This window comes from Papaver somniferum, chromosome 7, assembly GCF_003573695.1.
Source record: "Papaver somniferum cultivar HN1 chromosome 7, ASM357369v1, whole genome shotgun sequence".
Lineage (NCBI taxonomy): Eukaryota > Viridiplantae > Streptophyta > Magnoliopsida > Ranunculales > Papaveraceae > Papaver > Papaver somniferum.
In genome coordinates, this window is record NC_039364.1 from 129180614 (window position 1) to 129196903 (window position 16290).

Here is a 16290-nt window from a genome sequence, read left to right on the forward strand (position 1 = left end):
AACCTTTGAAAGAAATAAACTTAGTCATAACAAATTGGCGTGCCTAATTTGTTTCTTAATCTTTTGTTGGTCTGAATGTAACTTCTTTAGATTTTTGGATTCTCGGGCTTGAGCTTAGCTCACTCCTGTAAGTTTTCCGATCGAATAAAAAGAACAAATGAAGATTTATCTTCCATTATGTTGGGATAGGAGGCTTTCTCCCTCTATGAACAGTTTGAAGACCGGGATTGACTTTGTCCATAGATAGAAACAGATTGTAATAGACGGCAGCTTAAAATTCCGAGATGTTTCTTCAAAATACGGCTGAATATTATGGGTGCGAAAAATTCGTTAGGATAACTGGGGTTAAAAGTTGGATAAAATGCTTGCCAAATGCTTGGCCATGGCGCTGCTAGATCATATTTGCTAGAGCAAAATCTTTCCCGGTGTTTTGTGACTAGTTTTGTTTAGTTTAAGTCAGATTTTATTTGCAACCTGACTAAGATGTAATCCTTAACTCGGACCCATTTAAACTAGGAAATAAAAAACTGATCAAGCCACTGGCTCGCATATTTTTGAGTCCAAATAAAAAAAGTAAAAGAAAACATGACGTTGGCCTAGGCTCACCATGGTGCTAAACAAACATCCGGAACTTAACACTCGACCCGCGAGATTAATGCGATAGTCCTTATCAATACAGAAATCTAGCTGTTTGTTTCTTTATATAGGAGAGAGACAGGGGGGGCGAAACAACGTTAAAAAGAGAATTAGGAGGCTTCTGGAATTTTGGATGTTTCATTAGTTCTTTACTTCTCTCTTTGGGTTTCCTATCTCTCTTCAAAACTACAGTATATATTCTCTACTCCTCTCTTTTTTATCTTCTCGAGACTCAAGGAATTAAAAATAAAATTTAAACTATGAAGATTTCAGTGAAAAATCTCAAGAATGCAAAGTTCGATATAGAAGTTAATCCTGATGATAAGGTATAATTTCTCATGTGTTTGTTTTATTTTTGATTTTAGGGTTTGCTTTTACAGTAATTAGGGTTATATTATTTTGATTTCCTATTCATGATTTTTGCGAGTTTGTATCGGGCACGGGAATGCTAGGGTTTAGACTTGTCATAGGTAAATCATGGATAACTAGTTTTAATAAGTTCCACGAAGATTGCTAAGTTAGGTGGCAGAGTTTGATTTCTGTTTAGGTTAGCCCACTGTATCTACGAAACCGAGCAGGCAGATTCACAATCCCTCAGATTACCCGTTAATTTACTATTTGATGTTAAGCGAGTTTTATTATATTCTGAGGATATATAGCAAAACAGAACAGCAAGTGTATGGTGAAAATATTAGCAAGTTTTATTATATTCTGTACTGTGGAGCTTATGTTATTCTTTGATCGTGTACATTTTAATGAGATTCATATGTATGGTGAAAATATTAGCTTATAATGGTTGGAAATTGTGATTACATCTCACTAGCAACGTGAACCAATTTGGGTTATTTTTTTGTGCTAGTATTTTTCTTCCCAATATCATCATCCAACTTTTCCATCGGCCCTTTTACATCTTTTTACTTCTTATATCAACATAATTATAAAAATTATTAGTAAAGCAAGAAACTTACATTAAATGTATTCTGCAGGTGTCTGATGTCAAAAAAAGCATAGAAACTTCTCAGGGATCAGATGTTTACCCCGCCTCACAACAAATGCTTATCCATCAGGGAAAAGTTCTTAAAGATGACACAACGTTGGCTGAAAACCAAGTTGTTGAGAACAGTTTTCTTGTTATTATGTTGACTAAGGTAATACATCTGTATATTGATGTGTATATTTGTGTATGCTTTTGTAAGTATGAAGTGTAGTGTTAAATAGATGTTGTTGTACTGTATTTAGTATGCTAGTACTCACTAGGTGGGTGTTATGTGCCTAATGCGCAAATGGCTTATGTTCCTTGGCCATCTTATGTGTTCCTATATCACTTTTAGTGCATTTATTTGTGGCCTGCGGCATTTTGATGGGCATATTAACTTACCCAGAAAGGCAGATGGCAGTTTAGTTGATCGAGAGAGGGAAAACTGAGGTTAAATTGGTTTGTAAAATTGTGGAAGTCGTTTAATTATTAGAGCAATATGCTATCTGTCAATTAGAAAGTTAAAGGAATTTCGTTACTATAACAAACTGGGCCAATGAGCATAGTGTCAGATAATGTGGAAGAACCTGTTGATATAACTTTGTGACGACCGTCACAGATGAATGGATTGTACTGAGCGGGATTGAACACGGTCATATTTTTGAGAATGTATGTTAAGGAGATTCATTACTATGACAATCTTGGTTTATGAGCGTTGTGTGGGTATTGGTAATGCGATGTAACCCGCTGACGAACGGCACATAAATCCTGGATTGTTCTGTGAAGGACTGGACATAAGCCATTCTTTTGTGCATGTACGTTAAGAAAGCTAGCTTGTTGTAAAGTACTTCATAGAACTTGTGTACTTCTCCATACAGTGTTTCACCGTTTTCATCTGCTCGTGTGTAGTGGGCACTATATTAGCACATTGCGTCAGCATTTCGGCATGCATTATATTTCTTATATGTCCTATACTCAATCTTTTGTGATGCATCTTTCAGACCAAAAGCTCATATAGTGGAACTCCAACTACAACAACCACACCTACTGGTCAGGTAGGCATATGATGTATTGTATATCCTTGAAAGAAACTATGCTAGCATGCAGTTTATCTATTGTTTCTCATCAGTTTGACCAAGATAACCATGGAAATGACTTATGGTTTGCCTTAAGATGCAGTAACCACACAAACTCTCAAGGAGTATGACACACAGCCAGAAATCCCATTGTTGTATAGTCTTACATAAAAAACCAATTCTTGCTGTCTTATATTTATATCTACAGATAGATCAGTCAATGTGTTGTTTGATGGACTACATAATGCGCAACTGTAATCTGTCTTAAGAGCCATTTTTACGTGTAGGTTCAGTCAGCAGCTTCAGTGCCTCCTGCTGTGGCTCCAGCATCAGCCCTGCCTCAGTGAGTTTAACTTTTTGATAATTTTGGTATTTAGGATGCTTTTTAGTTTGTCATTGCTAAATTAGTTTAATTTATTCAGAAATCTGAGGTTAGAAAGAGTTATGATATATGTAGCACAACTATGTTTAATTATTTACTAGTTATCTGATTATTTCCAGAAATTGATATTCCAGAAATTGATAAAAATATAGGATTATAATGTGATTTTTTTTTCTCAAAGTTGGTGGGTTTCACATACAGTTAAAGTTGAACTTATGTAGTATCCTTGCTACCATTTTTTTCCGAGTACCTAATATTTACATAATCATCCATGACATTTTCTCTACCTTTTTAATGATGTGATGGTAATTACTTCTTTGTACAGACCACCACCTACTCTTGCATCTGCTCCTGTTCCAACTTCCGCAACTGCCTTGTAAGTATTGATCTGATGTCTTACAATTCCTTACTCTGGCACTATAGACTGTAGTATTACTTAGAATGTCCGGTTACTCAGATCTGCAGCTGTTCCCGTACCTCAGTGAGAATCTTTCTCCCTCTCTCATCTATATACACAAAGATGATCACAAGCGTGTCTCATATTATGTGTTAGATTTAGGAATGTGCGATGGACCTTGATCAATGTGACATTATTTTTCTAAAAACTCGGTCTTTACTCTTTAGATTGTTTGTACTCACAGATGAAAGTGTAAAAATGTGTAAGAAAAATCATTTATAGACATAGTAATTACAGAAAAGTTGCACATGAAGCGGGTAGTTAAAGAAGGTGGAGACAGCTTGTAGTGATGTTTACCATGTCCTAACGATTGAGACTGGAATTTTTGAACATTGGAACTTTTAACCAGATGTCTTTTTCCTTAATTTGCATCATTTCTCTCTCTTACCCAATCTTACTAATGACGCTCTGAAGCAGGCAAGGATCAGATGTATATGGTCAAGCAGCATCGAATCTTGTTGCAGGGAATAACCTTGAGCAAACTATTCAGGAGATTTTGGATATGGGAGGAGGGACCTGGGACAGAGATACCGTAGTTCGTGCACTCCGCGCTGCTTTCAACAACCCTGAAAGAGCTGTTGACTATTTATACTCGGTAAGTTAGTTTTAACAGGTCACTAAGACGAAGTATCTCCAATTTGTACCCTTCTTTTTATCTTCATTTATTAGTAGGTGATAAGTACAAATTAAGGTCCTTGTTTGTAATTCATCTTTGGGAATGAACGATCGCAACATTTCATGGTAGAAAGCATATCTTCCTTTTTAGCTGTGGCCTTTTGGAATTGATTAGTGCTTACTGATAATTGTAAAAGTATGCTCGAAATTTGTTAAGCTTAATGTCTTTTTTCTTTTCTTCCCCCCCCCCCTGATCTGCAGCTACGAATCACAGACCAAGGGTTCTCTAAACTCGCCATGTTAACTGACTAACCTCTAATTAAATTGTACCAATGTTTTGTCTCATTGCACTAGTTTCTTATACTTCTTCCGGGAATTGGGATGGACAATTTTTATAGAGTCCTATATTCACATCTGAACACTAAATTAGACTAAATTGTCTTAGCTTCTCAATGACCTCTATCTAATATTTGACAATTCTGCTATTTGGTTTATTCCTTATACTAGGGAATTCCCGAGCAACCAGTTGTGGTGCCTGCACCCCAGGCTCCTACTGGACAAGCTGGACTCCCTCCTGCCCAAGCTCGAGAACCAGCTCAGTTGGGGGTTCCCTCTACTGGTCCCAATGCAAATCCATTAGATCTGTTTCCACAGGTGTGCACCCTATATATGTATACTGTATTTTATTTTATTTTTTTCTCATCAGTTCTTTGTTATTTGAGCTCAATATATTTGTCAATTAGGGCCTTCCCAACTTGGAGACTAATGCTGCTGCTGGAGGTAACTTAGACTTCTTACGCACCAATCCACAGGTATGCAATTGCAAGGGGATTTGTCATTTGCATGTTAATAGCTCACCTGAAACTTGGGAGTTCTTATCTAATTATTTTTCACGTGTAGTTTCAAGCTCTGCGAGCTATGGTGCAAGCGAACCCACAAATCTTGCAGGTTTTTTATGTTATTCATTGAAGCCTGTAAATATCTCCGATTCTTTGATTATTCTTTTTTGGTAACTTATAAATGCTGTTACAGCCTATGCTTCAAGAGCTTGGGAAGCAAAACCCTCAGCTGGTGAGGCTCATTCAGGAGCATCAAACTGATTTCCTTCGCCTTATCAACGAACCCGTTGAAGGAGAGGAGTAAGCTCTCTCTCTCTCTCTCTCTCTCTCTCTCTCTCTCTTCCTCACACCAACACACACACACATATTTGTTGAAGTTCCTGCTGAGGTTGTATCTGTCGATTATCTTATTGTTCATTATGGATCAGGAATATAATGGAACAGCTAGCTGCAGCAATGCCACAAGTGGCTGTCACACCTGAGGAGCAGCAAGCTATTGAACGTGTAAGTTTACGGCTTCCATTTTGATGAATGTGATCTTTTTCAGCAGTATTAGTGCCGTAACAGTAAAGTCTAATCTATCAATAGGAACTACTACACCCAACCCGAGACTGTTGAAAAAATATGTCAATTTAGTCACAAATGTAGAGTTGCTTATTGCATTCATCATGGTTAATGATTTATGTTGAAAATATTGTATTGTTGTAGCTCGAGGCGATGGGTTTTGATAGAGCGGTTGTGCTGGAGGTGTTCTTTGCCTGCAACAAGAATGAGGAGCTCGCTGCTAATTATCTATTGGATCATGGTCATGAGTACGAATAATTATACGAGGGACTGAATATAGCATCCTTATCTTTCTGCCTTCCAGTTCTATTTCTTTTTTTAACCTCACTCACCACCTCCTAGTTGTTTAGATATGTGGATCGAGTACAACTAGAGTACCCTTTTCCTTTTTTTCCTGTTGTTTTTAGTTTCTTCACCTGGAAAATGAAAATTACAAAGAGATGGATCATAAAATGTGTTATTGTTTTTTCTGGATTTATTAACATGTAAATGAATTTATACTCTCACATTTTCTTTGTTTTTTTTTCTCTCTGTTTCCTACATTTAAGATGTTTATATGTTACTGTAGCATTGCAAGCTGTTTCTAGGTGGAAGTTTTGATCTACAGTTGCGAGAGGTTGCATAGCAGAGTAAACCATTGGGATTTGCAAATCCTCTATTGCAGCCATATGGATTATGTACTTTTCATGTCGGTCTTCTTTAGATTGTTATTCTTTAATTCACCTGAACTACCTTCAAATAAGTAGAACTTCCTTCAATTTAAGTTGAAATCTATGGTAACCATATGGTGTAACTATTCGGCAGTAGGATTTCACCTGGACCATAAATCACTTTTATGCGTCCAGTGTTGTTGCTTCTTCGCTTAGAGCACTTCCTATGGACCCAACAAATTTGGAGTTTGTTGATTTTGATCCCACTATGGACTCAACAAACATGAAAAATGGATATACAAACCAACAAGTTTGTTGGTTTGTTGAGTGAGATGGAATATGTAGCGCGCGCGTGATGGAAGAGCGGGCGAGCTAGAGGCCAATGCTGGCGCGTGAGCCAACTCTGGCGCTTGTCTTTGCAACTCCCGTTGTTAGTTCAAAAGCCATAAAAAACGCGTCGTGTTTTTCATAAAGGCGCCGATGGTTGAATCTGGACGGCTGAAAACTCTTGTGATCTAACGGCTATAATTTTTGAGTTTTATAAATACTCCTCATTTCAACTCTAAATCCACATATTCTACACATTCTTTACTCTCAATTCATCTATAAAAATGTCTCCCAGAGTTCGTGTTGTTAGATTTACACAAGAGGATTTAGCTATTTGTAGAGCCTTTATTTTTCACACACAAGATGTTGTCTTAAGTAATGTTAGCCGAATCGACGTTGACTTTCTGGGAGAAAGTTTATAGAATGTTCACCGCTGAAACGGGGAACATTAATGGGCGTGATTCTCACTTATTGTCACATGGTTTTAGTTCAATAGAGAATCACAAAAATAAGCTCAACGGTGAAGTTGAACATGAAGTGGAACCCAGAACTCTAGCGATGTGGGGGGTCGTCCTTTCGACTTCCATGCTTGTTTCAACATTCTTAGGGTGCTCAACAAATACGATCCCTACATCGCCCTAGGAATTCCACCATCCGTCGAGAATTGACGCCTATGTAGTAGTTGTTTTAATCTAATGTATTTCTTTTATTCTCATGTATGATGTGGTTGTTCAATGCAATATGTTTTTATTTATGAGATTGATGGTGCAATGTTTAATCTAGGAAAAATTTAAAATATTTATGATATTGATGGTGCAAATGTGAAGACATCCACATGTTTGGTTTTAGATAATCATAATAACACAAAATAAACAACAAACAAAATAACATAATACCACAGTGAATCGATTTGTCCTTCAACTTCAATCATCCCACTCCACCAAAAAACACCTAGGACATTCCAGAAATGCCTTCCATATGTGTCTACTTCATAAGAAGTCCGCAAATGTATAAAAGTCTTGCAATCGGTCTTTGAGCATCCAATGATTCTCTGTGAACAATGTTTGTATTCGTGATCTCCATATCCACAATGCTTGCAGTGTAATAACTCCTTCTTCAATTTGGCTTTAAGTTTGAAGTTTTTGCAGAGTGTTGCAATATTTTCTTCTTCTTCTTCTTTTTTAATCTTCATAGCATCATCTAGCATATGTGGTTCCTCTGGCCAGTTGGAATCTTGACATTGCAAATTCCGGAGCTTTTCCAGTTGTAATTCAATCACCATTCTGATGCGTGAACAACCTTCCCGCGGACACTTTGAATACATCCAAGGGCATTGCATAAGACTGTGGTTATCCATGAAACATAATAAACAAACCTCCAGACGTGTTATCTCAATCAGTTGGCTAAGGCCCTGTTTGGGATATTAGTTTTTACCCACAAAAGTACTTATAACAACCTTTCTTGAAAGCGGAAAGGAGTTTGGAAAAAAGAAAATTAAAGTAATTTTCACTAAGAGCATTGCTAATAGAGGATGAAAGTTTTATATTCTCATGACACATAGAATTTTAGACCCTCATTTAGCATAATTTCATCTCGAATAGTTAGTGTCCTACAAACTAGGAAGGATGAAATACTAAGTACGAAGGTGTTAAAGAAAGTTTTAACTACACCTTCAGATGCACCTTAACGTCATTAGTTTCATTAGTTTTAGTTAAAATTTCTTAAAGAGGCCATACATTTCAAGTTAGAAAATATAAATGTGCTCCGCCACTGATCCTACTGGAATAGAGTTTTAGGCTAGAACAATGTACACTCTAACGATATTAGATTGCATATGCATATTCTTTACACTTTAAATTTGCATCCACAGTGTACAGGGCTAGCTTGCAAGGATGTTCATGTTGTTGATGATATTTCATTTCAGTTATAGTAGAGGGAATCTTCGAAAATAGGATCCACGCTTTGTCCCTACTTGCCCTGGTATTATATTAAAAAATATATTATTATGTTTATTTAAATCTAAAATATAGGTTATAACCTTAATTATCGAAGATGAATTTTCAGACAAAGGGCCTTATTTGGACTCAAATATGAAAATTTTCACAAATAGAGGTCTAACAATGACCTCTACATTTCAACCTATTGTTGGAGATGCTCTAAAAGCACTTCTATTTTGAGCCGACTGTTAAAAACTATATATATACATATATATATATATATAAAGTAGCTTGTCAAAACATTGAAAGCGGAAATTCTGGAATCAGTAATTTCAATTAATTAATTAATTTTCTGTTTTAATCTTGTTGCAAAAATAACCATTTCTTTGACAATATAACAATAATAATAAAACTATTATTCTCATTAATTTTAAAAAGTTGCATAAAATAATAACAATAACACTAATACTAATAATAGTAGTACCTTTATAGTCCCTCCATCGCCAAATAAATAATTTGGTTCAAGTTTGCACAAATTTTAAGGTAAGGAGGAGATAAGAGTATATTAAGTGAATCTTATGATTATACCCTTATAAATAATAATTGATAAGATTTTGAAATGATTTATTTTTCAAACTATACTACTGATATTCAGAACTTTACCATTGTAAAACATTTTAAAACTCTTACATAATGAACATGGTTATCAAGTTATACATATTTCTTTTGCTAACGATAATCAATTAAAATGATAGATTTAGAAATATCCCCTTGTTTAATGATATAGGTCATCTATTAAGCCGTTTCTATGGGCATGGCGAATCCATGATTTTGCCACTTTTGCACCCATTATGGGCATGGCAAAGTGGCAAACATACCTGGCTAAGTGGAAAATTTTCCACTTAGCCAGGTAAGGTCTACCGCTCGGTGTAATGGTATAAATCATTAGCGGTAAAATCTCGAGCACCCGATGCAGACTACACCGCTCAGTATATCTGATCCAACGACTATAAATCCACCCCCTATAAATACTCAATTCCAACTTCATTCAACTTACAGCTTCTCTACTCTTCCCACTTCTTACATTTGTGATAACCTAACACAAATTGCGTCACCCAACTCCCATTTTCCTTACAATTCACTACTATTGCGTAATTTTTTGAATATAGATTCTGAGTTGAACAAGCGTAACAAAATTAAGAATGCAAAATTTGTCATAGCCGAAGATGAAAGCATTTGCAGAAACTATGTATTTTTTCACTAGATAGTGTCAATGCTCTCAACAACAAAGTAACAAGTTGTGGGATAACATATTTCATAAATTTTGTGAAGAAACAATGAACATCAACGATCATGATGCAAATGGAATGTCGGGTCGCTTCGTTACAATTAATGTCCGGGTTGCCTTATATGTTGCTGCTATAATGCAAGTTATTCGTGCTCGAGCGAGCGGTCTTGTTGATGTTGATGTGGAACGGAAGTGTCGAAATGATTGGCACCACTAGCATGGGAAAATTTTTGCTTATTAAAGTTGCTATCATATTTTGAAAGTGTTGCCTAAATATAATACAGAAGTGTTAGCACATATGCAACGTGTACATGAAAGTTCACCATACCCTTCTTCTTCTTCTTTAGCACCAAGTTCACAACCATCTCAATAATCTCAATCCCCTCTAGATAATCCATTTTCTTCACCAGACACCACAAAAAACTAAAACTCCAATTTGAATCTCAATGTTGCGATGAAGAGAAAACAATTAGGAAGAAACAATGCAAGAGCAGCGAGAAAAGATGCACAAGAAGGAGAAGCAACTGAAGGTTTTTTGATAACTTTTATGGATCATCACAAGAACGTTGAAAAACAGAGAGCATTTGACCAGAAATTCAATACCAGGGTGATGAAAAAACATTGTCAAACTCAAGACAAGTTTGTTTCAGACTATAACAAGAATAATATTATTGGTGCAAATACCTCGGTTATGACTGACCGAGGAGATGAAATTTGACATGTTAGCAGAAGAGTTGGAAGAAAAACGTAACAAGAGAAAACAATTTGGAAGTCAAAATGGAGATGATGATGATTCAGAACATGATGAAGTAGAACTACTTCATTAATTAATGTATCAACTTTAATTTTAATTAAAATGTAATAGTTTGTTTAAGATGAATGAAGTTTTAGTAGCTTGCATTACTTGGATTTGAATTATATAAATGGTTTGCATGAAAAAACACATAAAACTAAAATTAAACAACATCTCATTAAAACTTAAACTTGACAACATCTCATCAAAACTAACCAACAACCCAATAAAACTAACATCCCATACGAGTTATGAGAAAATCCTTAAGAATTTGGGAATGCGCTCCATCTTCGCCATTCATCTCGAGTTCGCACTCCCACTTCAACATTGGTGTCACCACTAAGACGATATCGATTGACAATCCGTCTCATAGCTATAAAATCCACAAGATATTTTTTGATAGTGATGAATCGACAAAACAAAGCAATCCGATCTCGGTTATGTGGATTACATGTTATGTGCAGAAGGTTTCATGAATTTTACCCCGATAACTCATACTAGGTAAACCATTCATCTGTCGTTTTCACCTCTCTTTGGGTAGTATATGTCATAATTTCTAAAAAGAGATAAATCTTCATCTTCAGTAAAGATAGGAGCACCCATAATTACCAAGAAAGTAGAGAAAATATTGAGTGAAGGTGTGATTTTGAAATGGATGAATTGGTAGATTATATATAGGGATTTTTTTTATAGAGTCTAGGCACCTCGATGCATCTTAGGCCGCTCGGTGCTTTCTAAGTCGCTCGGTCAAGTGAAAAACGTAAACTACAACCTTAGACGATTCAAACAATTTGGGTATTAACCATAAATTTGAAAAATTAAAACGATTCGAACAATTTCAAAACTAAACGAATAAACTTACAACAATTTAAAAAATAAATTGATCTAACATTAATCCTTTCGCGCTCACTTTCTTCCAAACTCAACCCACATATTCTCTTTTAGATCATCTCTTAACCTATCATACAGAGCTATGTTCTCAGTATGACTAGCCATTTGCGCGTAGTTCCTTGCAGGTAATCCTCTTTCTGGTTGATCCTCAAGCCTTAAATCTTCATCTTCTTGGTTAGTCCAATATTTATTACGACGCGTTTCCTGAATTACCATGTTATGCATAATTATGCAAGTGAGCATAGTTTTATGCATTTCACGAGCTCGTAGACCACGAAAAGGCTCGCAGAAGATAACGAACTTCCGCTTCAGAATTACAAAAACCCGTTCCACATCCTTCCTCAATTCCATTTGTCTACTATTAAAATACGTATATGAACGACCCAATTCGCCGACAGGGGGATGCCAATAACATTGAATTAAAGTTTACCATTTTGGATACATTTCATCTGCAAGATAATATCCATGAGTGTAACGATGACCGTTGATAGTGAAATTTACTTTAAGACTAATTCTATACTTTAAATATTCAAACAAAGGCAATTTGTGCAAAATATTTATGTCATTTTGAGACCCCGGAAGACCAAAAAAAGCATGTCATATCCAACAATCATAAGAAGCAACAATTTCAAGGATAACAATTGGTGTTACATAGTGACCCTTATATTGACCGGCCCAATAGGTAGGGAAACTGGTCCATACCCAATGCATGCAGTCAAGACTACCCAGCATTCCTAGAAATCCCCTTTCCTGATTTTGCTTTAATATTTTTCCAACATATGCATCTGTTGGTTTTCGTAAATAATTTGGACCAAAATGATTAATCATTTCTTCGCAAAACAATGTAAGATACTTGTATGCAATTTTTTTCCCATACGAAGATACTCATCGTTAGAATCCTGAGGTTTTCCATAACCTAAAACCCTTAAGGCTGAAGTAACCCTTTGTTCAGGATTATGACCTCTAATATTTAGTGCATCATACTGATAATTAAATTGAGGTTCTACCTGACAGAGTTCACCAATATCTTTAACACCAAATGACGGGGAATGCGGAATCGATGTTAGAAATATTTATCAGAGAACACACAATCAGGAAGAAAATAATCTAACGTCAGCTTCTCGTGGAATTATTTCCTTCGTCGATATGTACATCTTCTTGTGAATACTTCTCTTGGCTCTGGATCTCTAGGTATATGTCCGGATGAATAAAGTTGTATCACAATGTTGATCAATTCTTTATCTTCATATGACTCGTCATCCACTTGTTGCATCGCCTGAATGAATATTCGTTGTTGTGATTCAAATCAATCCATATGAGTACACCTCTTCATCAGAAGAATCCATTGATTATGAAACTAAAAATAAGTAAAACGAGGATTAATATAGAAAGGATCATAAGGTGATAGTTAATTGATGAAAAAACGAGGTGTGATTAATTTGAGTTTAAATAGGTGAATATATAAGGTGGGATGGGGAGAGATAGCCGTTATACTATTATTTCCTAAGCGATGGAATCTCCACCGAACGGTTTTTTATAGATCGCAAGCGGTTTATACTCGACCGCTAGCGATCAAAATTCTAACGCCAGCGGTTTAGTCTCCATCGTTCGATAGAGACTACATCTCTTGACGATATTTCCATAGTGGCACGACTAATTTTTCATGCCACCTGGAATGGCATATGTGTGGGTTTGCCACCTCCCTTAGGAACCAGCCTTAGTGGGACAAAATTTGAAAATTAATAGGCCATCTATTTAGGGGCAAGGGAGTATAACACAACAAAGCACAACATAATATAACATAACAGAAAATTGTTTTTCAAAAACTCATAGCAATATCAAACTCTCTTTGAAGATGGTATCAAGTTTGATTCCAGGTTGCTGCTTTGCCATCGTGTTTCTTCTTCACCTAATTGTCTGTTTGAGAATTTTCTGAACATAATTAATTTTTCGTTGTGCCATTTTTCTCTCTTGTTAGGTTTCAGTATTGGATCTTCGTTTCGATGTAGTATCTCCCCGGTTTCTTGAGTAGTTCTTTCTTTCAAAAAAAAAAAAGTAGTTCTTGACTTTTGTCTATGGGTATTTATATTTTATATTACATGGTGTGATTTTTTGCGACTTGCCGGGTGAAAATAATGAATGTTGGACTTTTGAGGGACCGTCTTCGATGGTATTTGAGAGGGTGTTGAAATTATAAGGTGATAAGGCGATATTGAGCAAATGTTGATGGTGTGATCCCTTTTGTATTTGGTGGACCTACAAACTACGTTTTGTATTCGGACGATGTTATTGCTCAACAGGTCTACAAGCCGTAAGTGGAGAAGCTTATGCTTCAGATGCAGATGACGTTATTGCTTATGTACCTTTGGGAATGTGAAGATTGTGGGTGCAGAAAATGAATGTTCCGAAGCTAAAATGAAATTTATGTAGATTTTCGGAATGAGGCTACACGTGTTAAATCTAGCTTTTCGAAGTTGCGCCTAGCTATAATATCCATTGTCGGTTATGCTTACTGACCTTACTTGCGTGTGTTTTAAGCGCGATTTTTTTATTTGCTTAAATAATTAATACAGGGTTTTGAAAACGTTTTTTTTTCTTGCATGAAGTACACAGTAATAGAACAACTAATGGTGTTTTTTCACAAACTTGACAGAGCTGGCCATTAGGGATTTTAGTGTGATATATGGGTGAGTTTTTATGTTTATGTTCCTTGTACGAAAAACTCATAAAACAACGTATCTTGATATTATCTCTAAAACAAATTATAGATCTCAAACGCGAAAAAAAGCTAGTTGTTTAGTTGAAGATAAATAAAAGCTTGTAATGACCAATGATGAGTCGTAAAAAGACTTTGATCAACCGCAAGTGTACAGTGCACTATATGGGAGTAGTGGTATATAGGGTTCGTTCCCATGAGGAGTGTCAAAATCTATTTCCAATCAATATTAACAATTTTCGTGTCAAGAATGTTTCGACTTTAAGATTTCAGAATTTCCTACTAAGGAATTAATCTAGCAAGTACATTAAATCAAATATCTAAAAAATTTAATCAAGGATTTGAAAGTATCAAGGGTACGAAATCCGTTGTAGGTTACGTTCGACTTATGTCTCTCACAAAAGTTTCCATTTTACTCATATACAAGAACAAACCTAGCTATTGATATACGAAAGGTATTTTCAATTAAGAATCATAGACAAGAATCATCAGAGGATATGTTTGTTCTCAACCGAACAATATAAATTTGAAGTACTATGTGTACATGGCATATGTTGTCAAAGGATATTCATAAACCATATATCACCAAGGTTTATTATGGATGTTGTTCTAGAATTCAACTATGAAGTATATATGGCATAAGACATGAAAAACTCATTAAAAAATCAACCCGATTTTGAAAAACAAAATCATGAAATTAAACTTTTAGTTTTACCATTGTTTAAGAACATAAGCAATATAACCTAGTACATCCTTTACCCTAATAAGGTATTTAGCTCGACATGGTTTTCTTAAAAGCCATAAAAAATGATAAAAGAGAATACTAATCTAAGCGTGTCGAAAAGCAAAAAAGACAAAAGTGGCTAAACTTAGTTCTCTTCATTGTTTCAGTGTATCTCCCTAATCTGTTTCTCTTCCTATGTATAGGTGTTACTGCTAAGTCTTCTACCTAGACTGTTGCAAGTATTTTCAAAGGCCCAATCCACCACCGACCATGACTTCTAAATTTAGGCAACACTGACCCTGATAGGATCTTTCTTAAGACTAATGAAAAGACAAAATTGATTAATCCTAAATTGGACCATCTCACTTGAACCAATACCTCTTTGGAGAACCAATTGAGTCGGAACATATATCTCTTCTTCCTTGTTATTGTTGTTGACAATATCTCCTAGCCGCTGAAAATTACTCCTCAATCACCATAGTTCATAGCATAAATTCACAAAAACTCACAACAAAACTTCGAGTCCATTGTTTTTTTTAACTGTATATGCTAAGAAGTGCTCCATGTTATGAAAATAGAAGAAATTTGGTTACCTTTGAAGCTTTGGCAGCTCAAGCCAAAGCTTGATCTTGTCTTCATCCATGTCTAAAAATATACCCATATAGCCACCATTTAATCAACACTAGAACTAATATCGTCATCAACTTCTAACCCCGTCCAACTGTATTGATATTCCGTTTCTCTGCTTCATCCTAAACTCTCCCAAATACCAGCAACGAAAGCTCTTAAATATAATAAAAATAGCCACCCTAACCAATCATTCTTCATCATACAATTGCTCTTCTTTGGTTTTTCTAGAATTCCTCTTCAATTATTTTGTAAAGCTCATGAAGCTGAAATCAATTAAACCCCCCAAATTTTATGTTGTTGTTATAGACAACTAGAGATACCACCAGTGTCACTAATATTTCAACCATCTTCTTCTCCAATCGAAAATAATCAACAACCCAACTCGTACCTATGTTTCTCAATTGAGAAATATCAAAATCGATGCCAAAACAGTGAGATCAGATCCCTAATATTATTGGTTTCCATTACTTCATCACCGAATACCACCATCTGAAATCCTTGTCTCACCATCTCCTTGTCTTATGCTTCCAAATTAAATCCTCAATCTGATATATTTGTTCCTTCATCATCAAATATTCTCAGAAATTTGCAACTCAAAATCCTTTAGATTCATGAACTCACACCCAATATAATTAATATCAAATATCAGTTTATCTCGGACAGGACAGATAAGCTGGTACAACTTTGTATCGGGATGTTATCGATGCAATATCAATTCCAAATTTTATACCTATAATTTTTATAACAAACATTTTCTTACACATTTTTTTTGAGATATAATAAATACCA

The 16290-nt window shown here is 35.5% G+C and overlaps 1 protein-coding gene across 2 annotated transcripts; it reads left to right on the plus strand.

The window, feature by feature from the left end:
- The first annotated feature begins 698 nt into the window (after positions 1 to 698).
- On the plus strand, positions 699 to 6087 carry LOC113298399 (ubiquitin receptor RAD23d-like). 2 transcript variants are annotated; one of them, XM_026547135.1, is made up of 12 exons: positions 699 to 962; positions 1623 to 1784; positions 2614 to 2667; positions 2976 to 3031; positions 3396 to 3446; positions 3942 to 4122; positions 4650 to 4796; positions 4886 to 4954; positions 5043 to 5090; positions 5175 to 5281; positions 5410 to 5485; positions 5690 to 6087. In XM_026547135.1, exons 1-12 carry the CDS (start codon positions 897 to 899, stop codon positions 5801 to 5803), a joined length of 1131 nt encoding a protein of 376 aa, XP_026402920.1. In that variant the 5' UTR covers positions 699 to 896; the 3' UTR covers positions 5804 to 6087. The 2 variants fall into 2 exon arrangements, with proteins under 2 accessions (XP_026402920.1, XP_026402921.1); XM_026547136.1 differs by having other exon boundaries at positions 3945 to 4122.
- The last annotated feature ends 10203 nt before the right edge of the window (positions 6088 to 16290 follow it).

Bases quoted from the DNA above. Each gene is read 5' to 3' on its own strand.
- LOC113298399 (XM_026547135.1), top strand. From the start codon at position 897: ATGAAGATTTCAGTGAAAAATCTCAAGAATGCAAAGTTCGATATAGAA. The intron at 4,797-4,885 runs GTGTGCACCCTA...TTTGTCAATTAG, and splicing joins CATTAGATCTGTTTCCACAG to GGCCTTCCCAACTTGGAGAC. The intron at 5,282-5,409 runs GTAAGCTCTCTC...ATTATGGATCAG, and splicing joins GAACCCGTTGAAGGAGAGGA to GAATATAATGGAACAGCTAG.